Raw genomic sequence first — 23,402 nt, 5'->3', positions numbered from 1 at the left:
ATCATTTATGGGTTTTAAAAGGGATAAAGGAGGAGCAGAATTCCCATTACACATGAAGCAATGTTAATCCATTGTGTCTCAATATCATGTCTAGAAACATTGTCTTCATGCCTTCATTTGGCTCTTGATGTAACACTGTGTGGAGACATTGATAGCTTCTCCTCCTCCACGTGAATAAGCCATTGAAGTAAGATGAGGAGCACATTTTATCAGCATTTTTTGCAGGAACTGGTAGAGAGCAGGGGAATGGTGAAAGATCTTGCTGTTCTCGGAAGCTATGTCTCCAGGAGCCTGTGCTCAGCTTCACCCAAATCACTGTCCAGAAGCTGGAGCAACTTCCTGAGTGCACGAAAGGGCTTTTTACCCTGCTCCTCAAAGCACAGAGGCAGTTGAAACTGGGGCAGAAAAAGTTTGGCCCTGCCCCTGGAGCCTGCAGCAGCATGCATATGGATATCCCCCTTGCAGGAGCTACAGTTTCTAATCCAAACACGTATGACATGGCAACAGGAGCAAACCAGCAGCTTTTCCCCTCTCCTCCTGCTGAGAAATAACTACCTCTCAGTGGGTTGCATTTTCCAAAAAAATACATATATTCATCATGAGGCAGACACCCAGCATGGAAAATTCAGCCTGGTTAATTTGATAAAATTAGAAACAAATGAATACGTGATGTTATAACAGCACCATCAGCCTCCAGGGTTTTGAGCAGCCTTTAGACTGTTGCCTGCCTCGGCAGGCCATGAGGAGAGGTTAATGTTCACTTAGAGATGCTGGGGCAGCTAGAGGGCACAGCCCATGGCCTGAGGAAGACGCAGATGGGGTGAAGCAAGAGCACCCTGGCTTTGGTGTGGGGTATCCCCCTGCAAAGGCAGTCACAGCGCCTACAGTTAGTGGATTAGACTGTGCTATCAGCAGACTCATCAGGCAGCAAGCTCTCGGCTCTGGATTTTGCGTGCTATTGCTGGGGATGTGTCTTAGAAACTTTTCCAGAGTGTTTTCAATCACCCTTTTCATCACAGGTGACATCCTCCTGAACGTGAATGGGATCGACCTGACGGGGGTCAGCCGGACAGATGCCGTCGCCCTGCTGAAAAACACCAGCTCCTCGGTGGTGCTCAAAGCCCTGGAGATGAGGGCGTGTGATGGCCAGGAGGAGAGCAGCCGCCATCCACCCCCCGAGGCCGCCGAGAGCAGCGAGTGGTCGCCTTCCTGGGTGATGTGGCTGGGGCTGCCCCGGTGAGTCCAGAAATCCTGTCCTCCCCCTGAATGGGAGTGGGAGGAAAGATTTATGTTTTCTGGCAGTCCTTCTCCCTTTTGGCTTGATTCATTGCACTGACGTCTTAATTAAATCCAGGCTCTGTCACAGTCTTTCCTCTAAATACCTCCCTTTTGTAAGTGGGTATGTGTACATGGAAAAATAGACACGCAGATCCTCTTGCAAGGGAGGGATGTATCCTGAATTGTTCCAGTCCTGAAAATTTATCTGGCACATAGGGAGTGAAAGGAAAAGCTTATATGGATACAGGATCTTGTTAAACCGAGGCCTTGGCTCGACCACCCTGCAGAAGGCAGAGCTGCCCCTGCTGCTCCCTAGCTGCACAGCCATTGAATTCTCCTTCACCAAATGCTGCTCAGTTGCTTGATTTTACCCAGAAGTTACAGAGTGCGTGCAGTTGGCCAGTATCTCCAAATCACCTCTCTTCACCCCACCCCCGACTGAAAGGAGTACATTTGTCACATCCAGGAAGCAGCTGTGTTGTTGTTTCAGTAGGGATAATGAAAGCCACATCACATGTGGTGAACTTCTTTCCCGCTTGGTGCATGCAGCAGATACCTGCAGCTTCGGCGACATTTCGTGAAGCGTTAACTGAGGATGTGCTCTGAGTCTGTGGATACACAAGGCTAGCATCACTCTGGTGGGGAACTGCCTTCCCCAGCCTCAAGGAAAGAAAAATTTAGCCTACTAGCTATTTTCACCCTTTCATCCTAAAGCCAGTATCGTCTCAGAAAGTCTCTTTTTCTTCTATGAAGAAAATAGTCTGCAAAATAGGTGGGCTTTTGCTTACAGGCACAGATTCAGGACGTCTTCGTTCCCTGCACTCACACAGCAGGTTAGATGCTCTTCCTCCTTCTGGCCTGAGCCATTTTGAGCTTCTTCACCTTGCAGCAAGGTCTGCTGTGACAGCCAAATGTGCCTCACACAGATGTGTTTTGGGGCCTGGCCTGGAGCTAACTGTAACATGTGTTTAAGTGCTGCAGGAGCAGGATGTCTGTGTGTCTGACCACCACAGATGAGAGGTTCCTCCTCTAGTGGAGAGGCCTATGTTTTTATTCCTGTGAAAAAGCAATAAACTGATGGTCTATAGCTTGCAACCCCAGGCAATGGTGAACTCCCAGCTAGTGCCCCTTCAGAAAGGCAGGCCTAGTGAGATCCCCATTCCTGCTTACTGCTTTTGCACTCCTGGGTGTGCCAACACGAAGGCAGGGGTATTGTTCCCAGCAGAGAGGAAGCGAGCAGGCTAGGCCTCGTGGATGCTGAACTCTGCAGTGCTGATCTTGCCTTCAGTCACCATCCATTGCTAGATGGGCACAAGCACTTGGACCCTGCCTGTGCCTTGTGTAACCACAACTACTTTGCTCTGCTGTATAGACAACCTGAGCTGCCTGGTCTTCATCTCCTACCCAGAGCCACCCAAAGGACGTATTTCCTCAGTGAGGTGACTGAGATGTATGACACAACTCCACAATGCTGCAGACTTGCACCCAATTTTCTCATCCCTCAGTACAGCTTTGAAGTGTGAGAGGAAAAGCAGTATCTAAGCTCGCCATATCCTCTCTTCCATGTCTGCATGTGTGAAGCCATTCCCACCTATTCAGTCTGAAGGAAAATTAGCCCCAATGTCAGCAAGTCTGAGAACAGGAAGCTGATTGTAATCGTATCCCCAGCTGCGATGCTAGGCACAGTGTGGCCCTTCTCTGCCAGACCCAAGCAGGGGATTAGTATGCCGGGCCAGCATGCAGGTCCGACTGCCAGACTGAGGGACCAGAACTGATCAGATGTGACAGTGACAAAGGTGTGCTTCATCCTTGGTAGTGGCTAGTTGATTCACACAGAGCACGAGGATCAGATTTGGATTTGCTCATTAGGTACAATCGGAGCCTTCGTTCTTCCTCAGCGTGAATGCTCTTACCCTCATACTGTTGTACTGATCCTCCAGGGCCCACACCAGACATCTGGAAGTCCTTCAGCAAGTTCCCTCACTAGAACGTGTGTCATATTAACTCATTTCCCCCTAGTCTGAGCATTTAACCTTTCCCTATCAGTCCTTCAGTTTGCTTTTGGCAAGGATCACAGCCTGATAGATCTCAAGGTATTTCCAGAAGTCTCATAGGTTTTTTTCCATGCTGCTACAGAAAGTGATTCTCTGTCCACATGCACTTCAGACAGGTCTGTCTTGGTAAAGGTTAAGGTGCTTCAGTTAAGGTTGCCTTGTGTGCAGCCGTGGGGCGGGAAGGCTGATGATTCACCTATCTTAATTAAAACCACCATGACGACAGTAAAACCATCCCAAATTCCAGAGGGACTGCTCCTAGGTGCCTGAGTCTAAGAGCAATCAATACAGATAGGCTGTAGGAAAGGCTATCGCTACATAGGGTCATGCAAGGTACTTGTGAAGATGGATGGGGCATGCCTACATAAGAAAAACTGAACAAATAGAAAAGGCAAGATTTCTTCCGTGTTCAAAAAAACAGTTTTGATGAAAATCCTGTGAAGCACAGGCTTATAAGATGTGCTGTCTGAGATAAGCGAAACCCTACAGGATACCTCAAGATCCCCGTCCACAACTGATGAAGTGGCTCCTGTTGATGTTAGCTTCTTTTCTATGTGATTAGAGGAAGGTAGCTTCCTTACTTTGGAGGCTGGCATACTGTAAATGCCTATTTCTGGGAAACAGGCTACTTTTGTACTAGTACAGGAGTTGCACATGTATTACAGAGATGGACGTAGATGAGAGGCACAGAGTTTTAGGGACCTATATTTCTGAATCAAGTCGGTAGTAGCAGAATCATCTAGACAGGTTATCTGACTCCTCGCACCAAAGCTCAAAGCCTTGGAAATGCTGTCTTGCACAATTTCACGTTTGTGGAACTCACTTGAGTTTCGGTGATCTCAAAATTGGCCCTGGTTAGTTTTCTATGGTTTGATAGTACATAAACAACTCCTCTGTTCTTTCTGTAGTACACTCCAGTGCAGGGTGGTTATAAAATAGACGCACATGTGCATCTGACATCTGTCAAAACTTGGACTGCACAGGCGCAGGGGGGCTGTGGGCTGGGAGGCGGTAGGAAACAGTGATGCAGAAACTTAAGCATTCCAGCCTGGAGCCTTATTTCAGGGTAGCTAATTTAATTGTTTGTTGTTGAGGAAGACAGGTCTCGTTTATTGTTGGAGGGAAATGTTGTTAAGCATGCACAAAGAAAATAATGCGTAGCAGCTGGTGAAAAGCATTTCCCCAGCCCTGTGATGTTTCTCCTACTCTAGCTTGTTTTCCCGCTCTCCTTTTTCTCTCCTCATGTTTCCTTCCCCCAGCTAGCACTTAAAAATACTTTATAGATCATCCTGTCATAACATTTACAAACATTAGTACTTCACATGAGTGCTTTTGTTCATCTGCGAAGTGAGATGAGAAAGACAGGGGTAGGCCAGAGTCGTTCTGCAGACCAGGGGTAGAACTGGATCTAAAACGTGGACTAGGAGGGAAACTCCCCCAAATTAACTCCCTCCCGGCTCTGATGGTACTAATTCTCACACGTCTCTCCCGTCCTCTGCCAGATACTGTAACAGGGCAGGGGGGAAGTGTCACGGGTTTGAAGCCTGTTATTGCTGAAGTCACGTTGGCTTTGACTCCCATAGCGTGAGGTTACTTACCCTTCACGAGGGGAAGGAAGGAACTGTGCATTTAACTGCTTGTAAATAGGCAATTTCAAACTTCTTGTGCAACAGTAATTGCTGCTCGGTTGTAGTATTCCTTCGGATCGGACCCTGTGTCTAGACACTGCTTATCCTCAAGGCTTGAATCTGTGACAAGTTCACACATAAATTACTCCTCGTCCTCGGCTTTCTGACTGCTGGAATACGTACAGATAGTGGCAGAGGGCCGCAAGCTGCTCTGTTCCAAGACAGAAGATGGTTTGCTTTGGACCACTCGCAGCCTAGTGGGTTATGGCAGTTATCTGGGTCAAAACACACAGGCTGGGGAGGTTCATTACCACAGAAAAATAATCTACTCAAGCACACTAAGCATCTTTGGATGACGCAAGTACTGTTTCATTTTCTCTCTGTGGCACTTTTGAGCTTGTCTTGATTACTACACAGCTGTAAAGAGCCAAATGAAATACCTCTCTTCTGGCTGCTCTTTGCTTGGGCAGCCAAGGCAGCCCTGCTTGCATACAAACTACTGCAGCAAGCAGAACAGCCTGGTACGTAGCTTGGCATTGCACATGCCTGGCTCCCAGAATCCCTTTTACATTTCCAAGAGCATTAATGAGCAGCTCATGTATGAGCTCATGTCAGTCTCCAGCTATGCCCAAGGTGATGGATTGGACCTGGCTGTTTAGGAGGAATGAGAGGAAGAACTCAGTCAAAATAAAGCTGGGGAAATCACTCACCAATTACTGCTGTGGGCAAAACAGACTCAGGGAGTTAAACTTAGAATATTTAATTACCAGTTTGGGTATCAGGAACTTAAGATGACTAAGATGTAAACCCTTGGGGAAAGCCCCTTTCCTCCTGCGTCCTGGTCTCTGCTGCCCTTGCTGTCAATGCAGCCTACAGCCAGCCCCCTCGGTCAGGCACTGGGATCAGGGTCAGGACATGGGGATCCATCCCCAGAACAAAACAGCTGTGCTGATGACAGCTATTGCTGATAAGGTGTTTTCAGGTCTGATTTCAGGTGAGTAGGAGTAATTTCCTGGCCTGGCTCTGGCAGGTCCCTGCAGAGTTGCAAAGTAGCAACATCACCAGATGATCAGAGGAACACTCAGTGTTGTACTGGCAATTAATTTCAAGGTTAATCAAGATACTGGAGCTAGATGTACCCTATTCATCCTAAAATAAATTAAAATTTTATGTTCTGTAACATCAGAACATCAGTTTCTTCTGATTCAGCTTACGGTGCAAGGGCAATGGGCAACTGAAACTCAACCATCACATTAAAGTACTTTTTGGCTTGGAAATTAGGTACACCATAAAACTATGGTAATGCTAGTAAACCATGCCTATTTTAGTTAAATGTAGTATACTCTTTGATAGAAAGCATGCGTTTATGCCTTCCAGACTGATGGAGACCATGTAGCTAATGAAGTTACAGAATGTTGTACAGGATGCATGTAAGCCTCGTCTTTGATGTTTTCTTCTCATGTCTTTACCTGCTTGACTATTTGTTTCCTATGGCATCAGAATTTAGTTTATCATCTCCCAGTTTTGGTAATGTCCTCTTTAAGGCAAAGAACATAATTCAGGGCAGCAGAGCACCCTGCCCTGCAAAACCAACACTAGGTAATAGCACTACCGGCTGAATCCTGGCATTGCTTGGTCATGACCTTGGTAAGTACCATCAAACACAGAGGTCTTAAGTGATTTTGCACATTTAAAAAGTCCACAGATGGTAAACTAATAATGCCTGGCTGCTGAAGACAGAACCAAACGTCACCTGTTTCTTACATTAGCAGCCAGTGAGTGCTTGTGCAAATATTATATACCTACCATCCTGGCAGCAGGTGAATATTTATAGGTCCCAAGGGACTAATCGAGCATTGCTATAAAATTCTGCTCTGAAACAGAGCAAAAACATTATTTGACACAATGTAAAAATGCTAGTCACATTGGTCTTTAAGATAAGGTTATTAATCCTTCTCCAGGAGAAGGGTCAGCTGTTTCTCAGAAACCTGAAGAGTTTCTGAATGGAGCTCAGAGCAGTTGCTTGCTGAAGGCCAGGCTGCCACTTCAGATTTGGAATAGTGAAAGGGTTTTCAGGTTTTTCAGTCATTCCTGGGCAAACTGATAACAATGAGTGGGTTAAGTATTAAAGACAGAAAATTCTGTTGCTCTGTAACTAATGAAATTACATTTTTTTATGATTGGTTGGGAAAAAAAATAAACAGATGTTCAAAGTACTGAGAGCCATATGCAAAGTGTAGGAGTCTAATTACAATACTACTCTCACTTTCCCATATTGGTTGTTTCAGATAAGCTTTGAATTAACATAATTTACAGTATCATAAATGTAAAAGACAAAAGGCAGGAGAGGCAGATTTCACCTTACTTACCATAAAATACCGTTAATTGTTGGAGTGAGGACAAGCTATCTTCTCGACAGCAGACTCAGCACTCCAAAGCACAGACTGAGATGCACGGGCTTTTCTCATCTTCTATTTGCAACTTACCATGCCATTTGACAAGCAAAGCTCAGGATTCCTTCTACCAGGGGTACTCTTCTTTGTGTGATCTCCGTGATTTCTGTAATTCTGACGCATTGCATTGGCCTTGAAATTTTTGTTTTAGATTTGACATGCACCACAGTCCTAGATGCCTGGCTACTTTTGACATGATTAAACACAGCACATACAAGGCTCTTATCCAGAAGATAAAACAAGTCACTGGATTGTCTGAGGCAAATGAAGTATAGTTTCTGGAACTGCAGCTTACAAATACTAAATGCAGTCTCAGTTGAAGTGTTTCTCTTTGTCACCTTCATGTAAATATTTTAAAACCAAGATTAGCCAGTAATTTTACTTCTAGCGTAACTGGCTGTGGAAAGCAGCATTACAAAAGAAAAGGAAACTGTAGGTGTTTACTACTGTGGAGCTGTGGTGTTACTTTATATCTCTGAAACACTCTACGAGCATATTAAGAAGCAGATGCATCATTAATGATTCATCTGAATCCAAAGTTAACCATAAGACATTTAATTAGACCGGTTTCTTTCAGGTATTTGTACAGCTGCAAAGAAATCATATTACGAAGAAACACATCCGGAAGTCTTGGCTTCAGCATCGTAGGAGGCTACGAAGAACACACTGGGAACAAACCATTCTTTATCAAATCCATTGTTGGGGGAACACCAGCATATAATGATGGAAGAATTAGGTAATTATCTGCTAAGTAGCAGCATTCAATTAAGTCATCTAGATTATTTTTAAACAAAAAATAAAGCTTACTTGTACACAGTAAGTGGGGAAAAAGGAATCACAGGTAATTAGGAAGACCAGCATGCTACATATTAGTGCATTAAAAATTTATAGCGAGCTCAATGCAGTACAGAATTAAGCTCTGTAAATAGGACACAAGTGCCCTGAACTTTAACAGAGTTACTTTCATTGTAGGATATTTTTTGATGTCTAGCAGTTGCTAGTGTAAGTAAGTACTATTTCTGGGGTCATGAAAAGAATGTCAGCACAGGCAATCTTCTCCATATCCCCAGCTTAAGAAATAATAATAATAAAAAAATCCAAACCTAACTTCCCTGCAAACGCCAATATAATTTAAGACAGTAAAATGCAGAATGATGTAGGAAACCTATCAATAAAGATGTCTCAAAAATTCTTTGTTTAGAACATAGCTCATTCACAGCTGAATAAATTATAACCTATTTTCCTTGAAATATATTTAATTAATTATATTTACAAAGAAAAGGAGGGAAAAGCGTGAACACTAAACTACTTTCACCCGTTCTGTTCCCTTATTTGTGAACTGTGGTGAGCTGAGAAGGAATAGTGCTGTTCGCTTCTACCCCTTCCTCACAACTTAAGGGCATGCTTTGTTATTTGCCAGTGTTTCAGATAAGAAGTCACATTGATGAATTTTCTCCTATTTACCTTTTATTTTTCAGATGCGGTGATATCCTCCTTGCTGTCAATGGCAGGAACACATCAGGAATGATGCATGCCTGCTTGGCGAGGATGCTCAAAGAACTGAAAGGAAAAATTACTCTCACAATTGTTTCCTGGCCTGGCACTTTTTTATAAAATGAGTCTTCATTGAGAATACAAGAAGAAACTTAACAAAGAAAAAAATGAAACAACAGAAACAGATGTTGGCCAGTTTGCTTTTTGGGGGTCAAATGCGTGTTTATAATGAAAAGGTTTGGGAAATTTCAACCTGCATGCCAAGAAAAGTCGAGTTTAGGCAAAGCAAGGAGACATCAGAGAATCACTTCAGAGTGATTTAAGCTACAGACTTCTTTCCTTCCCCATGTTCTCAAGCTTTTTTGTGTTTTGCTTTGTTTTTTTTTGTTTTTTTTTTGTTTTTTTTATATATATATATATATATATATTTAATGCATTATAATAATCATGGAATTTAGGGAGCAGCAACTCCTGCTCACCCACTTTATTTTGATTTATAAAAAGAAATCCTTGAATAATTTATGAAAAAAATCCTTGCAGTTTTTCCAATTGCAAAAATCAGGTGAAGATTTTTATCCAACACACGAATAGCACTTTGATTATGTGTACCTTTCTCATGGTCAGCATGAAGCTGGTATTTTCAAGACTTTCAAGTACTGTTTGTTAGTCTGTAAAACTGTGAACTACATTTCTAAAATTATTAAAAATACCTGTAACTGTGTACTTGTACAGACATTATTTTCATTCAAAACCAAACAAACTGGTCTCCCTGTTGGATTCTGACATACTATTAAATCAAGGATTTTTATATAGAATATAGAATGAATGAATTCATACAGAATTATCGTTTTTAACTAAGTACACTGCACCCTACTAATATCATCAAGCACCCTGATGAGGCAGTGTCATTTCTGCAGGACTGCCATGCCAATCTCACAACGCTGTGCTAGAAAAAGGAAATCTGAAAGTGATAATGGGCTTACTACTTTTTTCTTAAAATAGTTCTTTGCCTTTCTCTGCAAATTATCTATGTTTCAGTCTTATTTTTTCTCAAAAGCTAGCAATGTGAGGAGGCTATGTTCGTTCACCTTTATCACGTTAGTAACAGCTGTCCCCCAGAACAAAGACTAAACTGAACTTTCTCTTAAGCCACTGAAAAGCAGCAGGGATGATTATCCAGCTTAAGTCTTCCTTATGCACCCACACAAACCAGACATAATTACCAAGTGTGTGATCACCAAACTCAGTGTTCCACTGGACTAACAACAGTCAGCACCTTTCCCCCTCCCCTAATTTTTTCATTATAATTCAGCATGAAGTTCTTGAAGACTCTGCAATTTCTGCCTGTCCCTGCAGTATAAAGGATGACCTTTTCAAATATGACCTCCAAAAGCTATGTTAAACTCACACTGTTCCAGATGTTGGTGTATAACAAAGTGAATGCACACTGCTTCTAAAGCCAGCAAAAGAATGACCTTCCCACTGGCTTATGGAAAAAGGAGACAATTTAATACAAAGAGTTTAATCCCTACATACGTTGAAAGAGCATAAGCCTCTAGATGCAAGATATTTTCTCGACGTTTCTTAAAAGACAAAGTCAGTCCAGGAATCTTAACATGAAAAATTTATTCTTTTATTTTCAAAAAAACCAACCAAGTAACCTTCGATTTCATACTAACAGAACAAGATTAAGAGGAAATTATTTTAATACCCAGAAAAATAACAAGATTTATAGTAATCTATTTCCGGCACTAATATATATGCAAATAGGCAAAAATCACACAAGCCTATTCCACAGGGGCAGCTTCAGTGTTTTCCTGTTCAGGAGCAGGTTCACTGCTGGCTTCTTTTCCTTCTTTGCTTCTTTTGGATTTTTTGTGTTTGTGCCTTCTGTGGCTGTCCCCTTCTTCACTATCATGGCGGCGTCTGCTGTTACTAAATAAAAAGAGGGAAAATACACCTTAAGCAATTGCATGAAACTGCAGACCCCATATAATTACACCGTGCAGAAAACCTGCCTTTGCATTCTTATTTGAAAACAGGCACCTGCTTCTGTTCTGTCCCATACAGTAGTTGGATGTCAGAATCAAGCAATTTTTCATGTAATGGTACATACCTCTACACATCCCCCATTTTTTACTGGGATTTTTGAGTAATTTTCCACATTTGTAACCCGTATTCTAACAGCAGTATTATTAGCAATGTCACATCACTACTGGCATCCTTAGGATTTAACATTCTTACTGATCCCCTTCCCCTGAATTAACCTTTATTTCTAACTGAAAAAGTTGAACCATTTCTGCAGAGTGAGCATAAGGGTTATTTTACTTTGTAAGAATCATTAAATTCTTGTGTTAACGCTGCTGAACATCAGCTTCACTCTGCCTCTTTCTGACCCACCACTTTATACTTCTTTCCCCAAATTCACTTCTGCTCACTAGCTAAGACTGTTACACTCATCAATCAATATGCAGTTACCCAAGGCAAACACTGCTTCTTGTCTGTCCACATTTTATACGGCAGACTTGTTCCAAGTAGTACATCTAAGTGTTTACAGCCTTTCCACAAAACTCCAGTTTGTTTGGGGTTCTTTTAAAAATTTATTTTTTTAAGCTGGTAAAAGTCTTTCGTATCCTATTAAAAATCAAACCTTCGAGATGACTTGTGTCTAGTCTCTTCTTTCTCTCTGTGTCTCCGCTCTCTGTGTCGGTCATCTTTCTCTCTGCTTGTTCTATGGCGGTCATAGCCTCTTTCTGCGTAGTCTCTATATCTGTATCGTTCTTCATCACTGGTAAAAAGAAGATTGGCTTTTTAGGACAGTAACACTAAACAGCATATATACGTATACATTTAATAATAAATCCTCACATGCTCTTGAAATAAATGACAAACATCTTAAAGTTGCTTCTTTAACGTGTGTTAAAGGTATACTAAAGCTCTTTACCTTAGCCATAGAAGTCTGGTATATGGTATCATTTGGAAAAGGGATTGTTTGATAAAAATGGAAGGCAAGAAGAATGCAAGTGTCCTATTAAATTTATACTGGAGTTATCAATAAGTTAGCTTAAACCTGTTTCTGAATGAAGTACAATCCTACGTAAACTTCAGTAATGTTCCTGGGTTAGTGTGTGCAATGCTCAGCACTCATCAGCCCACCTTTTGCCTACTACAAGCCAATTCAGTAAACTGAATTATATTTTTAGTACCACTGATCTATTTCCTTATATCTGCTTCAAGAAAGGAAACACTAGGTGCAAAGAAATGGACAGTAAAATATGGTGTGTTTTGGGTGGCTTTTTACATTAATTTCTCTACGATGCCAATGCCGTCCTCCACTCCTCTCTAGGATTATTCTAAGTGCTGCCTTGCCACAATGCTAGTAAGAAAATTAAATACTACAGGCTATACAAGAATTTCAAGCCTTTAATTCAGAATCTATTTTCATACTTTGTCTTGATAAAAAGGACAGTTCTAAAAATTCAGTGAAATTTAAAAAATAAAAGAAGAGTAGTAATGGTTGTTAGCTAAAACCACTCGCGCTCTGCATTAGCACTGCATGAAAAGGCTCGCTTCATCTTTTCTCTACCAAGAAATTCCTACTCAGATACAGTACCCAAATATAATTTAACAACTAGACTTCAATAAAAATTAACTAAGACTTCATGTAATATATAAATAGTTGCAGTAACAGTGGTTTGGAAGATCCTTACCAAGTCCTAAAGAAAGGTACAACATAACCAGGCTTTCCAAGGTAGCAATTAGAGCAACAATTTAGATACTATTAAGCTGACAAAAGCCAAGTGTTTCTTGCTTTTCTTCATGTTTCTTTGCCAACATTTACCATTAGATGAAGTCTCTTCACGAGTCCTTGACAGCAGCAGAACCTTTAAAGCTCTGCAGAACAAGTCAGACAGATCCTGCAAGGAGAACAGCTCCCCTCTAGAGATTTCTCATGCCCTGCAGCAGTGAGGGTTTAAACCAAAATGATTTTATCGGCCATAATTTGGACCTAGTGGCCATTTCCCAGGTAAGAATTACATCAATGATCATTATAGTGATGCATAAAAACTCAGAGAAGGGGGAGAGATGTCTGAAGCAACAGCACTGGTCTTTCTATGAAATTTTGTATGATTCTATCATGAAGCAAAAATCAAGAATTACAAATTAGCGATTTAGAACAGTGTAGAGAAGCATCAAACAAAACTCAAACTCCAGATTTTCTAAGAGACATTAAAAATATTCACATACCAAATTCAGGAAACTACAGCTATTGCTGAGGAACTCGAAGTTACGACTTATGACCAAGTAACACGACTGCACTGATTAATGACTACATTAATATAAAATCCTAACTGCACTTCCAACCACACATCTGAGAGTAAGCTGATCCTCAAAAGTATGCTTGTGACAGATCACAGCACGGCTGAGGCTGGCAGGGCTCTCTGGAGGCCCCCTGGTCCCACCCCTGCTCCAGCAGAGCCACCCAGAGCTGGCTGCCCAGCACCACATCCAGGCGGCTTCTGAAGATCTCCAAGGAGGACACTCCACAGCCTCTCTGGGCTGCCTGTGCCAGGGCTCTGTCACCCCCCCCCATTAAAAAGTTCTTCCACTTACACTTTTGTGATAGCGGCACAGATGTCACTATCGTTTCTTAGATTTCACAGACCTCGTAACTATTGCAGCTCGCTGCATTTTGATGTTTATTGCACACAGAGCGCTGAGTCCTGCTCAGTTTGTGGTCCACCTGGAAACCAAGTCCTTTCCTATAAAGCTTTTTTCTAGCCAAACAGACCCTAGTCTGCTCTGCTGCACCGGGTTATTGGTTTTCATGACCTCAGAAATATATATTTTAAATTACTAAAGAACTACCATAAAACAGTAAGCTATCAATCAAATGCTGAACTTTTCATTTTCAGGAGTAACTAACTGATGTGAAACTATCAAAACAGAAAAAAAAGACGTACTCTTTGGAGAAGGGATCACTGTCAGAAAACACAGCCTTTTCTCAAGGGAACAGAGAATGAGATACATTGTGAAAATGCACAATTTCATCTGACAGCAGGGCAAAGGTGGAATGAAACAGAAAACTGCAGGCTCATTTTCAAACCGCATGATTTTTACCCTGTTAGTATCACCAAAATCTCTTTTATTTTTTTTTAATTTTAAGCAATTCACTTTTTTTTTTTTTAATCTTGAAAAGAACTGCTAACAACATATAAAGCAGTCATTTCTGAGCAATAAAATGCTAAAGACGATCCTTACTCCAATCTCACAACAAGATTGCTTAAGTTTAAACAAAGGGGATTTAAATAAAAGCACCGCATCCGTGCTGTCTCTAGAATAGTTCACATTCTCTTCCTTCCTTGCAGCTTTTTAGAGTGCACAAAATTGAAAATAAACCTTTTTTTAAAACAAAACAAAAAGCAGTGTGTCTGCATGTTCTGCCTTTCTTAAACCTCTCCCACCTCCTCTGTGATTCCCAACCCAACTTATGCAAGTTAAGAGCCTCCCATTTTCTTACACGGCCATGTGGCAACAGCTTTGCTACAGATGGTGGATAATTTAGTCACATAAAAAAGCTGAGGCCTGCTCTTCCCCCTCCTTTGCAGATAACTCTGGCAGCAGCACAGAGATTTCTCTAGGCCTGGAAGCTATTAAGGTTCATTTCAAGCACCCTTGAATGACCAGGCTCCTTTCTGGCCTTCCATCAAGCTGTCTGAGAAACAGATGTTTAGATTGGTCGTCAGTTCCCCCAAAACTGACCCTGTAACACAGCACACGCACGCAGGAGAGGACAGCACTGCAGTAATCTCGGCGTGTGCCTACATGGAAAAGCAGCTTTCCTGCGCCCAGTCTTTATTTAACCATCATGCATAAAAATCTCTGCTCTCAGCTAAGTCATGTCGATGCCGGGTGTTCAAATTCCCCACTATAAAGCCATTAGCAAAAACAAGCAGCCCTACAGCTAACGTATATTCTCTGCAAAATTGAAACTTAACAAAAAACACCGAGAAAAGCAGTCAAGACGTTCACCCCCAAATACTGAGCAAAGTAAACATAGGTAAGTCTATCTCCAACAAGGCAATGTGAATCTGTGGAGTCACAGTAAGTTCAACATTAAATGCTTTGTACTTGTGCACATGAGCCACAGAACAGTTGCAGTTTTTATTTTTTATTTTTATTTTTAAGGAGTTAGGATTGAAAGCCTGAAAGACAGTAATTATCAGCCTGAAAACAAACAAAAAAAGGTCCTTAACCTTAAAGTAAATTTTTTAAATGGTAGGACAGGTTATTATCCAGCTAGTGCTAATGACTAAACTCCCCATCTTAACAGCTAAACCCATGAATTAAGGTACAATGCTGTACCATATTGCTCTTGGCACTTAAATGGCAACTGAAAGTTCATTTAACACTTCTACGGAAACTGAAATCAACGAGAGCTGACTATGTCACTCACACACAGTGTTTAAATCCCACCTTTAATCTGTAGAACGCTATAACCAGTTTGGACATACACTGAAGTTTTGGCACTTGTGTTTTCTGTTTAGAAAATCAATTATAGTTTCCAATTGAAAAGGGGGAAGGGAAGGAGGCCACACCTTCTATTTCTTCGGAGGATACAGCTGGACACTAACCTTTAAAGCTGAAATACGCCATGTAACGTGGATACAGTTAGGAGCAGAGTTACAGCACGCTGAAGGTGTTGCACTAACCTGTTGAACACGCTTGGAGTCGGGCTGTGATCTCGGTCCCGCTCTCTGTCTCTGGTCCGTTCTCGGTCTCTGTCTCTGTCCCGGTCGCGGTCCCGATCTCGAGATCGCTCTCTCTCCCGCTCCCTGTCCTTCTCTCGCCGTGCATAGTAATCCCACTGCTTGCTGCTATCCATGAGACTAGACCATGAAGGAGCAGAACCTGCAAGGTGCGGAAAGGTGACTAAAGAAAAAGACGCTGGTATTAGAAAGAACAAGATCAGATACCGTAAGAAAATTGCAATACTACTTCATGCTTCGTGCACACAGACGTTTGCTAGACTCCTTCAAGGACATTTTCCAAGCTTCCTCTTTCACATGAAAGTTAATTTTGCACAAAGCCTGCATTTTTTCCATGATGCTAATAAAGGCCTCTGGCACTCATTTAAATACTCATTATGAAGATACAAACAACTGGGTTACACATCGCAACACATGTCTAATCCACATGCACAATACATGCACATATACACACACACACGTATATATATTTGTTGTAAAGTTTGCTGACAGAATCTGATTTCATGTCATCAAATGGTTTTGTTTTGGGGGAAACAACAAAAAAAACAGAAAAAAAAAGCCTTTTGAAACTCAGCAGCTCTGAAAGTCTAGCTCAGAAAAACCAGGAAAATGACGCTTCCAGCTTCCTATTTAGATGTTGCTGTGTTTGTATGTTTTGTCCTTTAAGATCACTGTATTTAAAATATAACATTTTTGTTTTTCGCAATGTTCTCATTCACTGATTTGTATTGCACAGTGCATTTTGCCACACTTTTTTGATTACAGAACGTAACAGTAAGTTTAGAGGTCCCTTCCATAAATTCATTCTGGGGAGAAGAAATAACACTCCTACTTATGCTTCGTAAGATAACCATTTCCAAGGAATACTCAGCACAACCACTATTACTACTAAAAGATAACAGTTTCAGAAAATGATGTTTGTTGTTAAAAGATGATACACTGAAGAAGTGAAGAAGGAAGTCTCAGCACAACGCTGCCTCACAACCCGCCTTGTAACCAGCACTGGGAGAAGGGAGATGCTTCTCCACTGCTTCCTGCCAGCTCAGCTGTACTAAACAGCTCCTAATCTTAATGCCCCAATTGTTCTGGCTTGCTCTTCCCCTCCAGAAGCCCCAAGGATACATCCTATTACTGAGAAATAAGGGCTGTAGTATTTAACTGGAAACAGCACTCTCTAGTGGGCTTAGAGTACAGAGGTCACAGATTCCCATTTTTTGCTTATCTGCTTCCCTGCCGAATGATAACGCAGCCGTCAACAAACAGCCTGAGTTCCACTTCATTAGCTATAACATGAGAACAACATGCACTTGGCTCCATGGTGCTGTGAAGAGACGTTAATAAGACAATTAATATCACCCACTGAACAGTGTCATGTGCATTACTGATGCTGTATTTAATTACTCCCGAGCTATAAAAACCAGTGGGTTCTCCCAACAGCTCTGCTCAGCCTGCCTTGCCTACCGCTGGGGTATGCCTGCCCCAGCAAGCTTTGGCAGAAGCTTACAGCAGCGGTTTGCCAAGCATCCAGAGGAGGAATACAAAAGTCCTTTCGAGCAGGCAGCAGAGCAGGAAAAAAACATTTCATTGTTAAAATACATTTGCAAAGAAAAGCACTATAATTCCCTAAAAAAAGCATTTTTATGAGGTTTTGCTTTTAACTAAATGCTTGACACTGTTTCACTTCGGGGCTACAGAGAAAATGAGGAGTTAACAGAAAAAAAATACCCTAACACAACAGTTATGTTGTTCATTATATTGCCAGAACTGAAATTCTTCTAAGGAAAGCAGCCAGAAATAGCAAAAAAACAGCTGGACTTTAAAGACTGCTAATTTCCTTGACTTGCCACTATGTCAACAACATACGTATGCTCTACGAGGCTTGAATACACTGGCTGACAGAATATCCTGGTTTAAAGTATGAACTTCAATTTAACTTTAGACGTACATCACAAAACAACTACTTTCTTCTTAAGGGGAGTATAAACTTCCACCATCAATTTGGGTTACTCCCTCACATCTGCAGTAATTCTCATCAGACAGAAGCATGTCACTTCCACCCCAATAACCTGAGATTTGATGCTCTGAAAATACATTTTATATCTAGAAAAATTCATTTTCTATCTCGATTTCCAGCAGTAATTCCTCGCAATACACAAGGATTTCAGGGAAGCACGTTGTCTAACATAAATAGGTGTTCTGGGTTTACTGCTTAGAATGAAGCAATGTGTCACTTTTAATATCTCTGAATGGAGCCTTCTAATCATTTCCACAAAAAGAAAGACAATTCTTTTCAACACTCCATTCAACGTTTTTATCAATGATGTGGTGCAGGAGTGGAATGCATCCTCGGCAAGTTCACCACTGATACTAAACCGGGAGGTGCTGTTGGCTCCCTGGAGGGATGAGATGCCTTGCAGATGGAGCTGGACAGACTGGAGCACTGCGACAGCCTGAAGGAAACGTTTCTTTACCAAAGAAACACTGGTCAAACACTGGAATAAGCTTTCTAGCAAGGTGGTTGATGCCCCATGCCAGTCAGTGTTCAAGAGATGCCTAGATAATGCCCTCAATGCTAAGCTTTAACTTTGGGTTAGCCCTGAAGTTGGTCAGGCAGTTGGACCGGATGGTCTTCGTAGGTCCCTTCCAACTCAACTATTCTGCTCTAATTCTGAAGTTTAATTCTGATTTTATTTTTAAACCATAAAAGAGGGAACTTGACACAGTCAATAGTTTTGCAGATGGCGTAAAAATTTAAAGCTATATAGTGTCACTTAAGACAAAGCATTAATTCATCTTTGTGCCTCAAAAAATTCTGTTTCTGGAACTGTTTCCGTAATGCTAAGTTTGTTGCATGTTCACAATATATAAAGAACACTTAGAGCACAAATAATAAGAATAATAAAAGCTTCAGGAAAAAGTAAACAACCATTACAAGTTGCTTTACCAGAAGCCCAAATGCAGTGCGTGTATTGACAGATGAATGAAATTCAAAGATCTGATGGCAAAGGTAGCACTGACTCATGAAAGGATTTAAAAACAACCTGAAGAAACTGCATCTGATGCAGCAGAGGAGCACAAAGACAAAAAACACCCTTGCAGCTACGAGTTAAGATTATTATTTTACTATGCCACATTCTTACTGAGCCTACAGTCCAGGGCAAAGACACTGATGCATGAGATTAGCAATTTTAGTAGGCAGAAGAAAGGCTTAATGAAGACTGGTGTTTCTGCAGTGTGTTTCCTATACTCATCTTCTATCACAATTCTGAAAAAGCCATCAAGCAGACTGACTGGTAAAAAGATAACAGGTTGGAGATTCAGTGGAATCAAGTTGGAAATAAACACCCTTAGCAATTCTGACATAAAGTGATCATCTGTACCCTGCTGCATCACTGAGCCCTCAATTTACCTAAGTTCTGACACAGTGAGAGCACTGGTAAAATAGGAAAACAAATCATATGGGTTAGGTTAGGGATCGTGTGAGACAGGGACTGTGAGGGAAAGATCTTCACTGAGAGTATACTTGCAACAGCAGCTATTTGCCACTGAGCCTCCAAAGATCCAGAGCTCTGTATGACAGACACAGTCTGAGACAGGCAACTTGCGTTGTAGAGCAGATACAAAAGCTTTTGCTGCAGTAGGGGTGCCAGATACACTGGGAAGATAGGAGGCAGTGGCAGGAGGCGCTCATGTTCACTATGGCAAAAACATCAGCTGAAACCAAGAGAAAAAAGCCAAGGATTGGAAGCTTGCCTAAATACAGCATTTTATGAAATATTCTGAAGTAGTAACTCCAGAGTATTAGAGCAGAACAACTGCTCATACCCTGAATAGGTGCTTTTTCCTCCCAACAGTAGTTTGAGTAGCACTAAGATATTGCTACTTCACTGAACATAGGAGGTAATACCTTGTTTTCCACAAGAGCCCCTAACTTTATTGCTGTACAATAGATATTTGGTGATACCACCTGCACAGTTCTGCAGCAGGACCTACCCACTCACCCCCACCACAAGTTTCACATAGGCAGGGGCCTAACAAGAAGCAAGGATTATTTTTAGGAAGGTGAATACTAGATCAAGAATGTGGCAGAGAAGGCAGTTACAGTCTGAATTATGAATTAACTGTTGACTTGGGCTGTTTTTCTTCCCACCTCCTGCCAAAGGCCCATTATGATGGTAGAGGTATCTTACTGTGAACTTGTAAGCTCAATGGGAACATCCTGCTTGTTATAAGAACCTTCTCACTAGAAGTAAACAACACATATCTGTAAGACTTTATTCCTCTCTTCTCAGTGATATTATCTTTTTTTCTCAATTAAAATTAAACTTCTGAGTTGTACAAAACTAATTACTCAATAAAACAAGTGGCACCATAAAGCCACATTTCTCTGATTAACCTCTCACACAATGACTCCTTACACGTGTGGGGTATTTCAGGTTCTCATTTCGATTTGGAGATGTCACTGAGACATCAGATGATTTGGGACTTTTAAAAACTTCTGTTTCTTTTCTCAGCTTTAATGACCTTATGAGGAGGGATATGAAGAAAGATGTGAGAAGGAATGAAGCTCATCTGCTAAGCAAAGCAAGTAACAGCTCATGACCAAAATATCCAGATGTTTCATCACATATTATTTGGATTTGCTGTTTTGTAGCTGGAAGTTAATTCAAGTACACTACACCAAGCCCCCTTGTTTACTCAGACATGTTCCAGAAGCTGACAACACTACAAGTGCTGTGCAGATAGGAACTGCAAGACCAAATGAGTGTAGTAAATCAGGAAACACAAAGGAAAGTAAGTTCAGACTAGATCAGTGTTAACTATCCTGTGGGAAACTGTGGTTAAACACACTCAAATAACAGCAGAATTTGTAATGTCAGCAGGAAATTTCTCATCTTTGCAAAAAACATGGAATGAGTTAAAACCTATTGTATCTATTTCTCTCTATTTTTCTGCAACACCTGGGATCAGCAGAGGAGGTCATTAACAGCCACTATGTATGAGCATTAAGAAACCAGGGATGTCATGCTTTTATAACCAGCTAATCACACAGCACAGTGATAGGGATTGTGTATATGCGTCTTCAAAAAGGAACTCAAACTCAGCACTAAGATTTGTCCAGGGGTATAAATAAAAAGAAAAAAAAATACAGCAAGGCAAATGACTTTTACTGGGTAAAAAAAAAAAACAAAAAACAAAAACCTTTCATGTCATCATGACTTTTTTTTCCTATAGAAAATGCTTTAACACTACTTAAAGGGGGGAGGGAGGAACTGACAGAAACCTTGACTTAAAGGTTTTTTATAGATATAATCTCTGGGGAAAATTCTTAAGTTAATTGCAATAATTTGAGAAAAAGCTTGAACAAGAAAGACCGCATTACCTGCTACTCCTTAATTACCTTTTCTGCCTAACTTTACAATCAATAGTCACATCTCTCAATCAGGAAACACGTCTAACTTGTCTCACTGGAAGAGCCAACAATACATCATACTTCAGAGGAAAAAGGAGGAGGAAATATCGAAAAAATTTCTTAACACTGAAAAGAAAGTGAGGCATGTATGCCAGTATTTCAATTAGATCACATCTGACTTTTATTATGGACCTTTGACTAATATGTCTTATCAGCTGTGTTAAAGAAACAACAAAGAATAATTGGTTGCCCTCTCAGACCCAGACGTCCCTCTAACTCTTAGCCTTCTTCTCTTGTGCTGCTTGATTTCCATAAACATACAAAAGCAAACATCAGTTTTTAACCCTGACATAGAAACTTCATATTAAATATCAGCATGATCATGATGACATTCATCTTGTGTATATTGATACTGAAACAATGTAAGCATGCCAACACCCTGAAGGCCAGCATAAAAGTTAGAAATATTCTTGTGGCCCTGACAGTAATTGACAGAATTACAAATTCTAACAAAAGAGATTCCAAAGTGAAAAACTTAGCATATTAGATGTAACGATACACTGCATAACATTACTTGTTACAACTTCAGCAAACTAGTCAACCAGGCTGTGTTAGTTGTACCAAAAAGTAAAGCTGAGGCAGACTTCAGCAAACACAGTTCAGTTATTGCTAAAAAATAGTTAGCATAAAGCAGCTGTTTGCTCACATCAGGAATTATTGAAAAACATAACTAGCTTCCATACATGAATTTAAACACTTGGAAACTGATGAGGAACCCTTCGATGTCAATAAAGTACTATTTGTTACTCCATAAACTGCTCTAGCTTCAAGAAATGGCCAGCCATTCACAAAAGTCATTTATATCCAGGTATATCCTCTAAAGACTTCTCAATATTTGGGAGCTACACTATCTGAACATTTGATCTGTGCCGAACATTCAGCATCCTGCAACTGGACAGAACTTTCCCTACAACTTCTCCTTCCAGCAGTCAGCGGCTGTAGGAACAAAGAGCAAGGAGGCAGAAAAATCATCAGGGAGAAAAGGCACCAGGCATGGGGCTGGATAGCAGATGCTCTGAAGGCAGAAGTAGCAACCGGCAACACGCTCATTTCACCTTTCCATTTAGGCTAGATGAGGAAGATTATATTTTAGTATTTCAATCATTCTTTTGGCTCAAGAAGCAGAGCCATGTGCTGCATAACAGTATCTATAGCATAACAGTGCTACAGAACGGGAATTTCTATTTCAGTTCACTCTTACTATAAAAACAGATGATGTTTTCCAACTTCATTTTTTTCTATAACATTAATCAAAAAAGAAAAATGGACTTCTTCAACAGGATAGCTGAAGATTGTAGTATCTTAGACAATTTTTCAAAGGAGAAGTACGCCACTCAGATTTTTCAATTATTGGTACTGCTGGTTAAAATTCTGACCATATCTCAAAATAGTACTTGCTCTCCTTCTAAATCCTACCAGCTCTTGGGAAATTCTCCCTGACTTGTGGTCCATAGTAAGATGCATTATTTTTTAAACCTCATTTCTGCAAAATAAAAAAGCAGCATGTAAAGATATCCAGGATACAAGTAAGAAAAACGACACTGTTAACAAGCAGCTGGTAAATTCACAACAGTTATCTATCAGGTAAAAACGGTGGGCAATGAGCTTTCAGAAGGAATTAGTGAAAAGGACCTGTTTAGACTCTCAGCTGAAATCCTGGTAAGTATTTCAAACAATCTGGTAGAGCGCTAATCAAGAATGTTCAAAGCCAGCAAACGTACTCACCACTGCCATATGAAAATGCACGAACAGAACGACTGTCATAGCCAGAGGAATGTCCACTGTAGAGAAGAAAATTCATGTAAAATCCAGTTTTATCATTAAAGCTAATTCCATTGATAGATACATGCTTTTATTATTATTTCACTGAATTTTTACCATCATATAGACTAAAAGTATCTTTTGTAAGCTGATTTAAGTCTTCCATTTTGGGCATTAAAGCAAGAAAGCAGTCTATCAAGAAATGTTACTTCACTTTTTAATACAGATGATAACAGCATTCTCTCACCTCTTCTTAAAATTATAAAAAAAAAAATCAGTACCTTCAAAACAAATATTAAACATGAACTGTTCTTTGTATTTTCCATTATATTTTTTTTTTCAAATATGGCTTATCTCTAATTGTTTGAAAGTAATAATTTGTGAATGAAGCCATTCTCACTCTTTTTCTTAAAAAGCAGGTATGGAGCATATCTCTGAACAGGTGGACTTCAAATGTCTACTTCTATAAATAAAGTATTAAATTGACTACA

General features: G+C 40.7%; 2 protein-coding genes across 13 annotated transcripts in view; one reads left to right on the top strand and one right to left on the bottom strand.

Moving 5' to 3' along the window:
- The window catches only part of LNX1 (ligand of numb-protein X 1), a 120,141-nt gene extending 110,513 nt beyond the window's left edge, over positions 1 to 9,628 (top strand). For all 5 annotated transcript variants that reach the window (XM_084517663.1, XM_084517664.1, XM_084517662.1 and 2 more), the window contains 3 exons: positions 1,020 to 1,236; positions 7,991 to 8,149; positions 8,892 to 9,628. In XM_084517663.1, coding sequence (XP_084373789.1) covers positions 1,020 to 1,236; positions 7,991 to 8,149; positions 8,892 to 9,027 — 512 coding nt within the window. In that variant the 3' untranslated portion in view covers positions 9,028 to 9,628. The remainder of the gene's footprint in view (positions 1 to 1,019; positions 1,237 to 7,990; positions 8,150 to 8,891) is intronic.
- Positions 9,629 to 10,516: 888 nt separating this feature from the next.
- Positions 10,517 to 23,402, bottom strand: part of FIP1L1 (factor interacting with PAPOLA and CPSF1) — a 43,619-nt gene continuing 30,733 nt past the window's right edge. For 6 of the 8 annotated variants that reach the window (XM_084517668.1, XM_084517670.1, XM_084517669.1 and 3 more), the window contains 4 exons: positions 22,876 to 22,931; positions 15,621 to 15,840; positions 11,558 to 11,695; positions 10,517 to 10,842 (listed from right to left, as the gene is read on the bottom strand). In XM_084517668.1, the coding sequence (XP_084373794.1) occupies positions 10,695 to 10,842; positions 11,558 to 11,695; positions 15,621 to 15,840; positions 22,876 to 22,931 (562 nt within the window). In that variant the 3' untranslated portion in view covers positions 10,517 to 10,694. The remainder of the gene's footprint in view (positions 10,843 to 11,557; positions 11,696 to 15,620; positions 15,841 to 22,875; positions 22,932 to 23,402) is intronic. The other 2 variants (XM_084517667.1, XM_084517672.1) reach the window with 1 other exon arrangement.

This window comes from Aythya ferina, assembly GCF_964211825.1.
Source record: "Aythya ferina genome assembly, chromosome: 4".
Classification (NCBI taxonomy): Eukaryota; Metazoa; Chordata; class Aves; order Anseriformes; family Anatidae; genus Aythya; species Aythya ferina.
The sequence above is the reverse complement of the archived record's forward strand: the minus strand, read 5'-3'. Positions and strand labels throughout refer to the sequence as shown.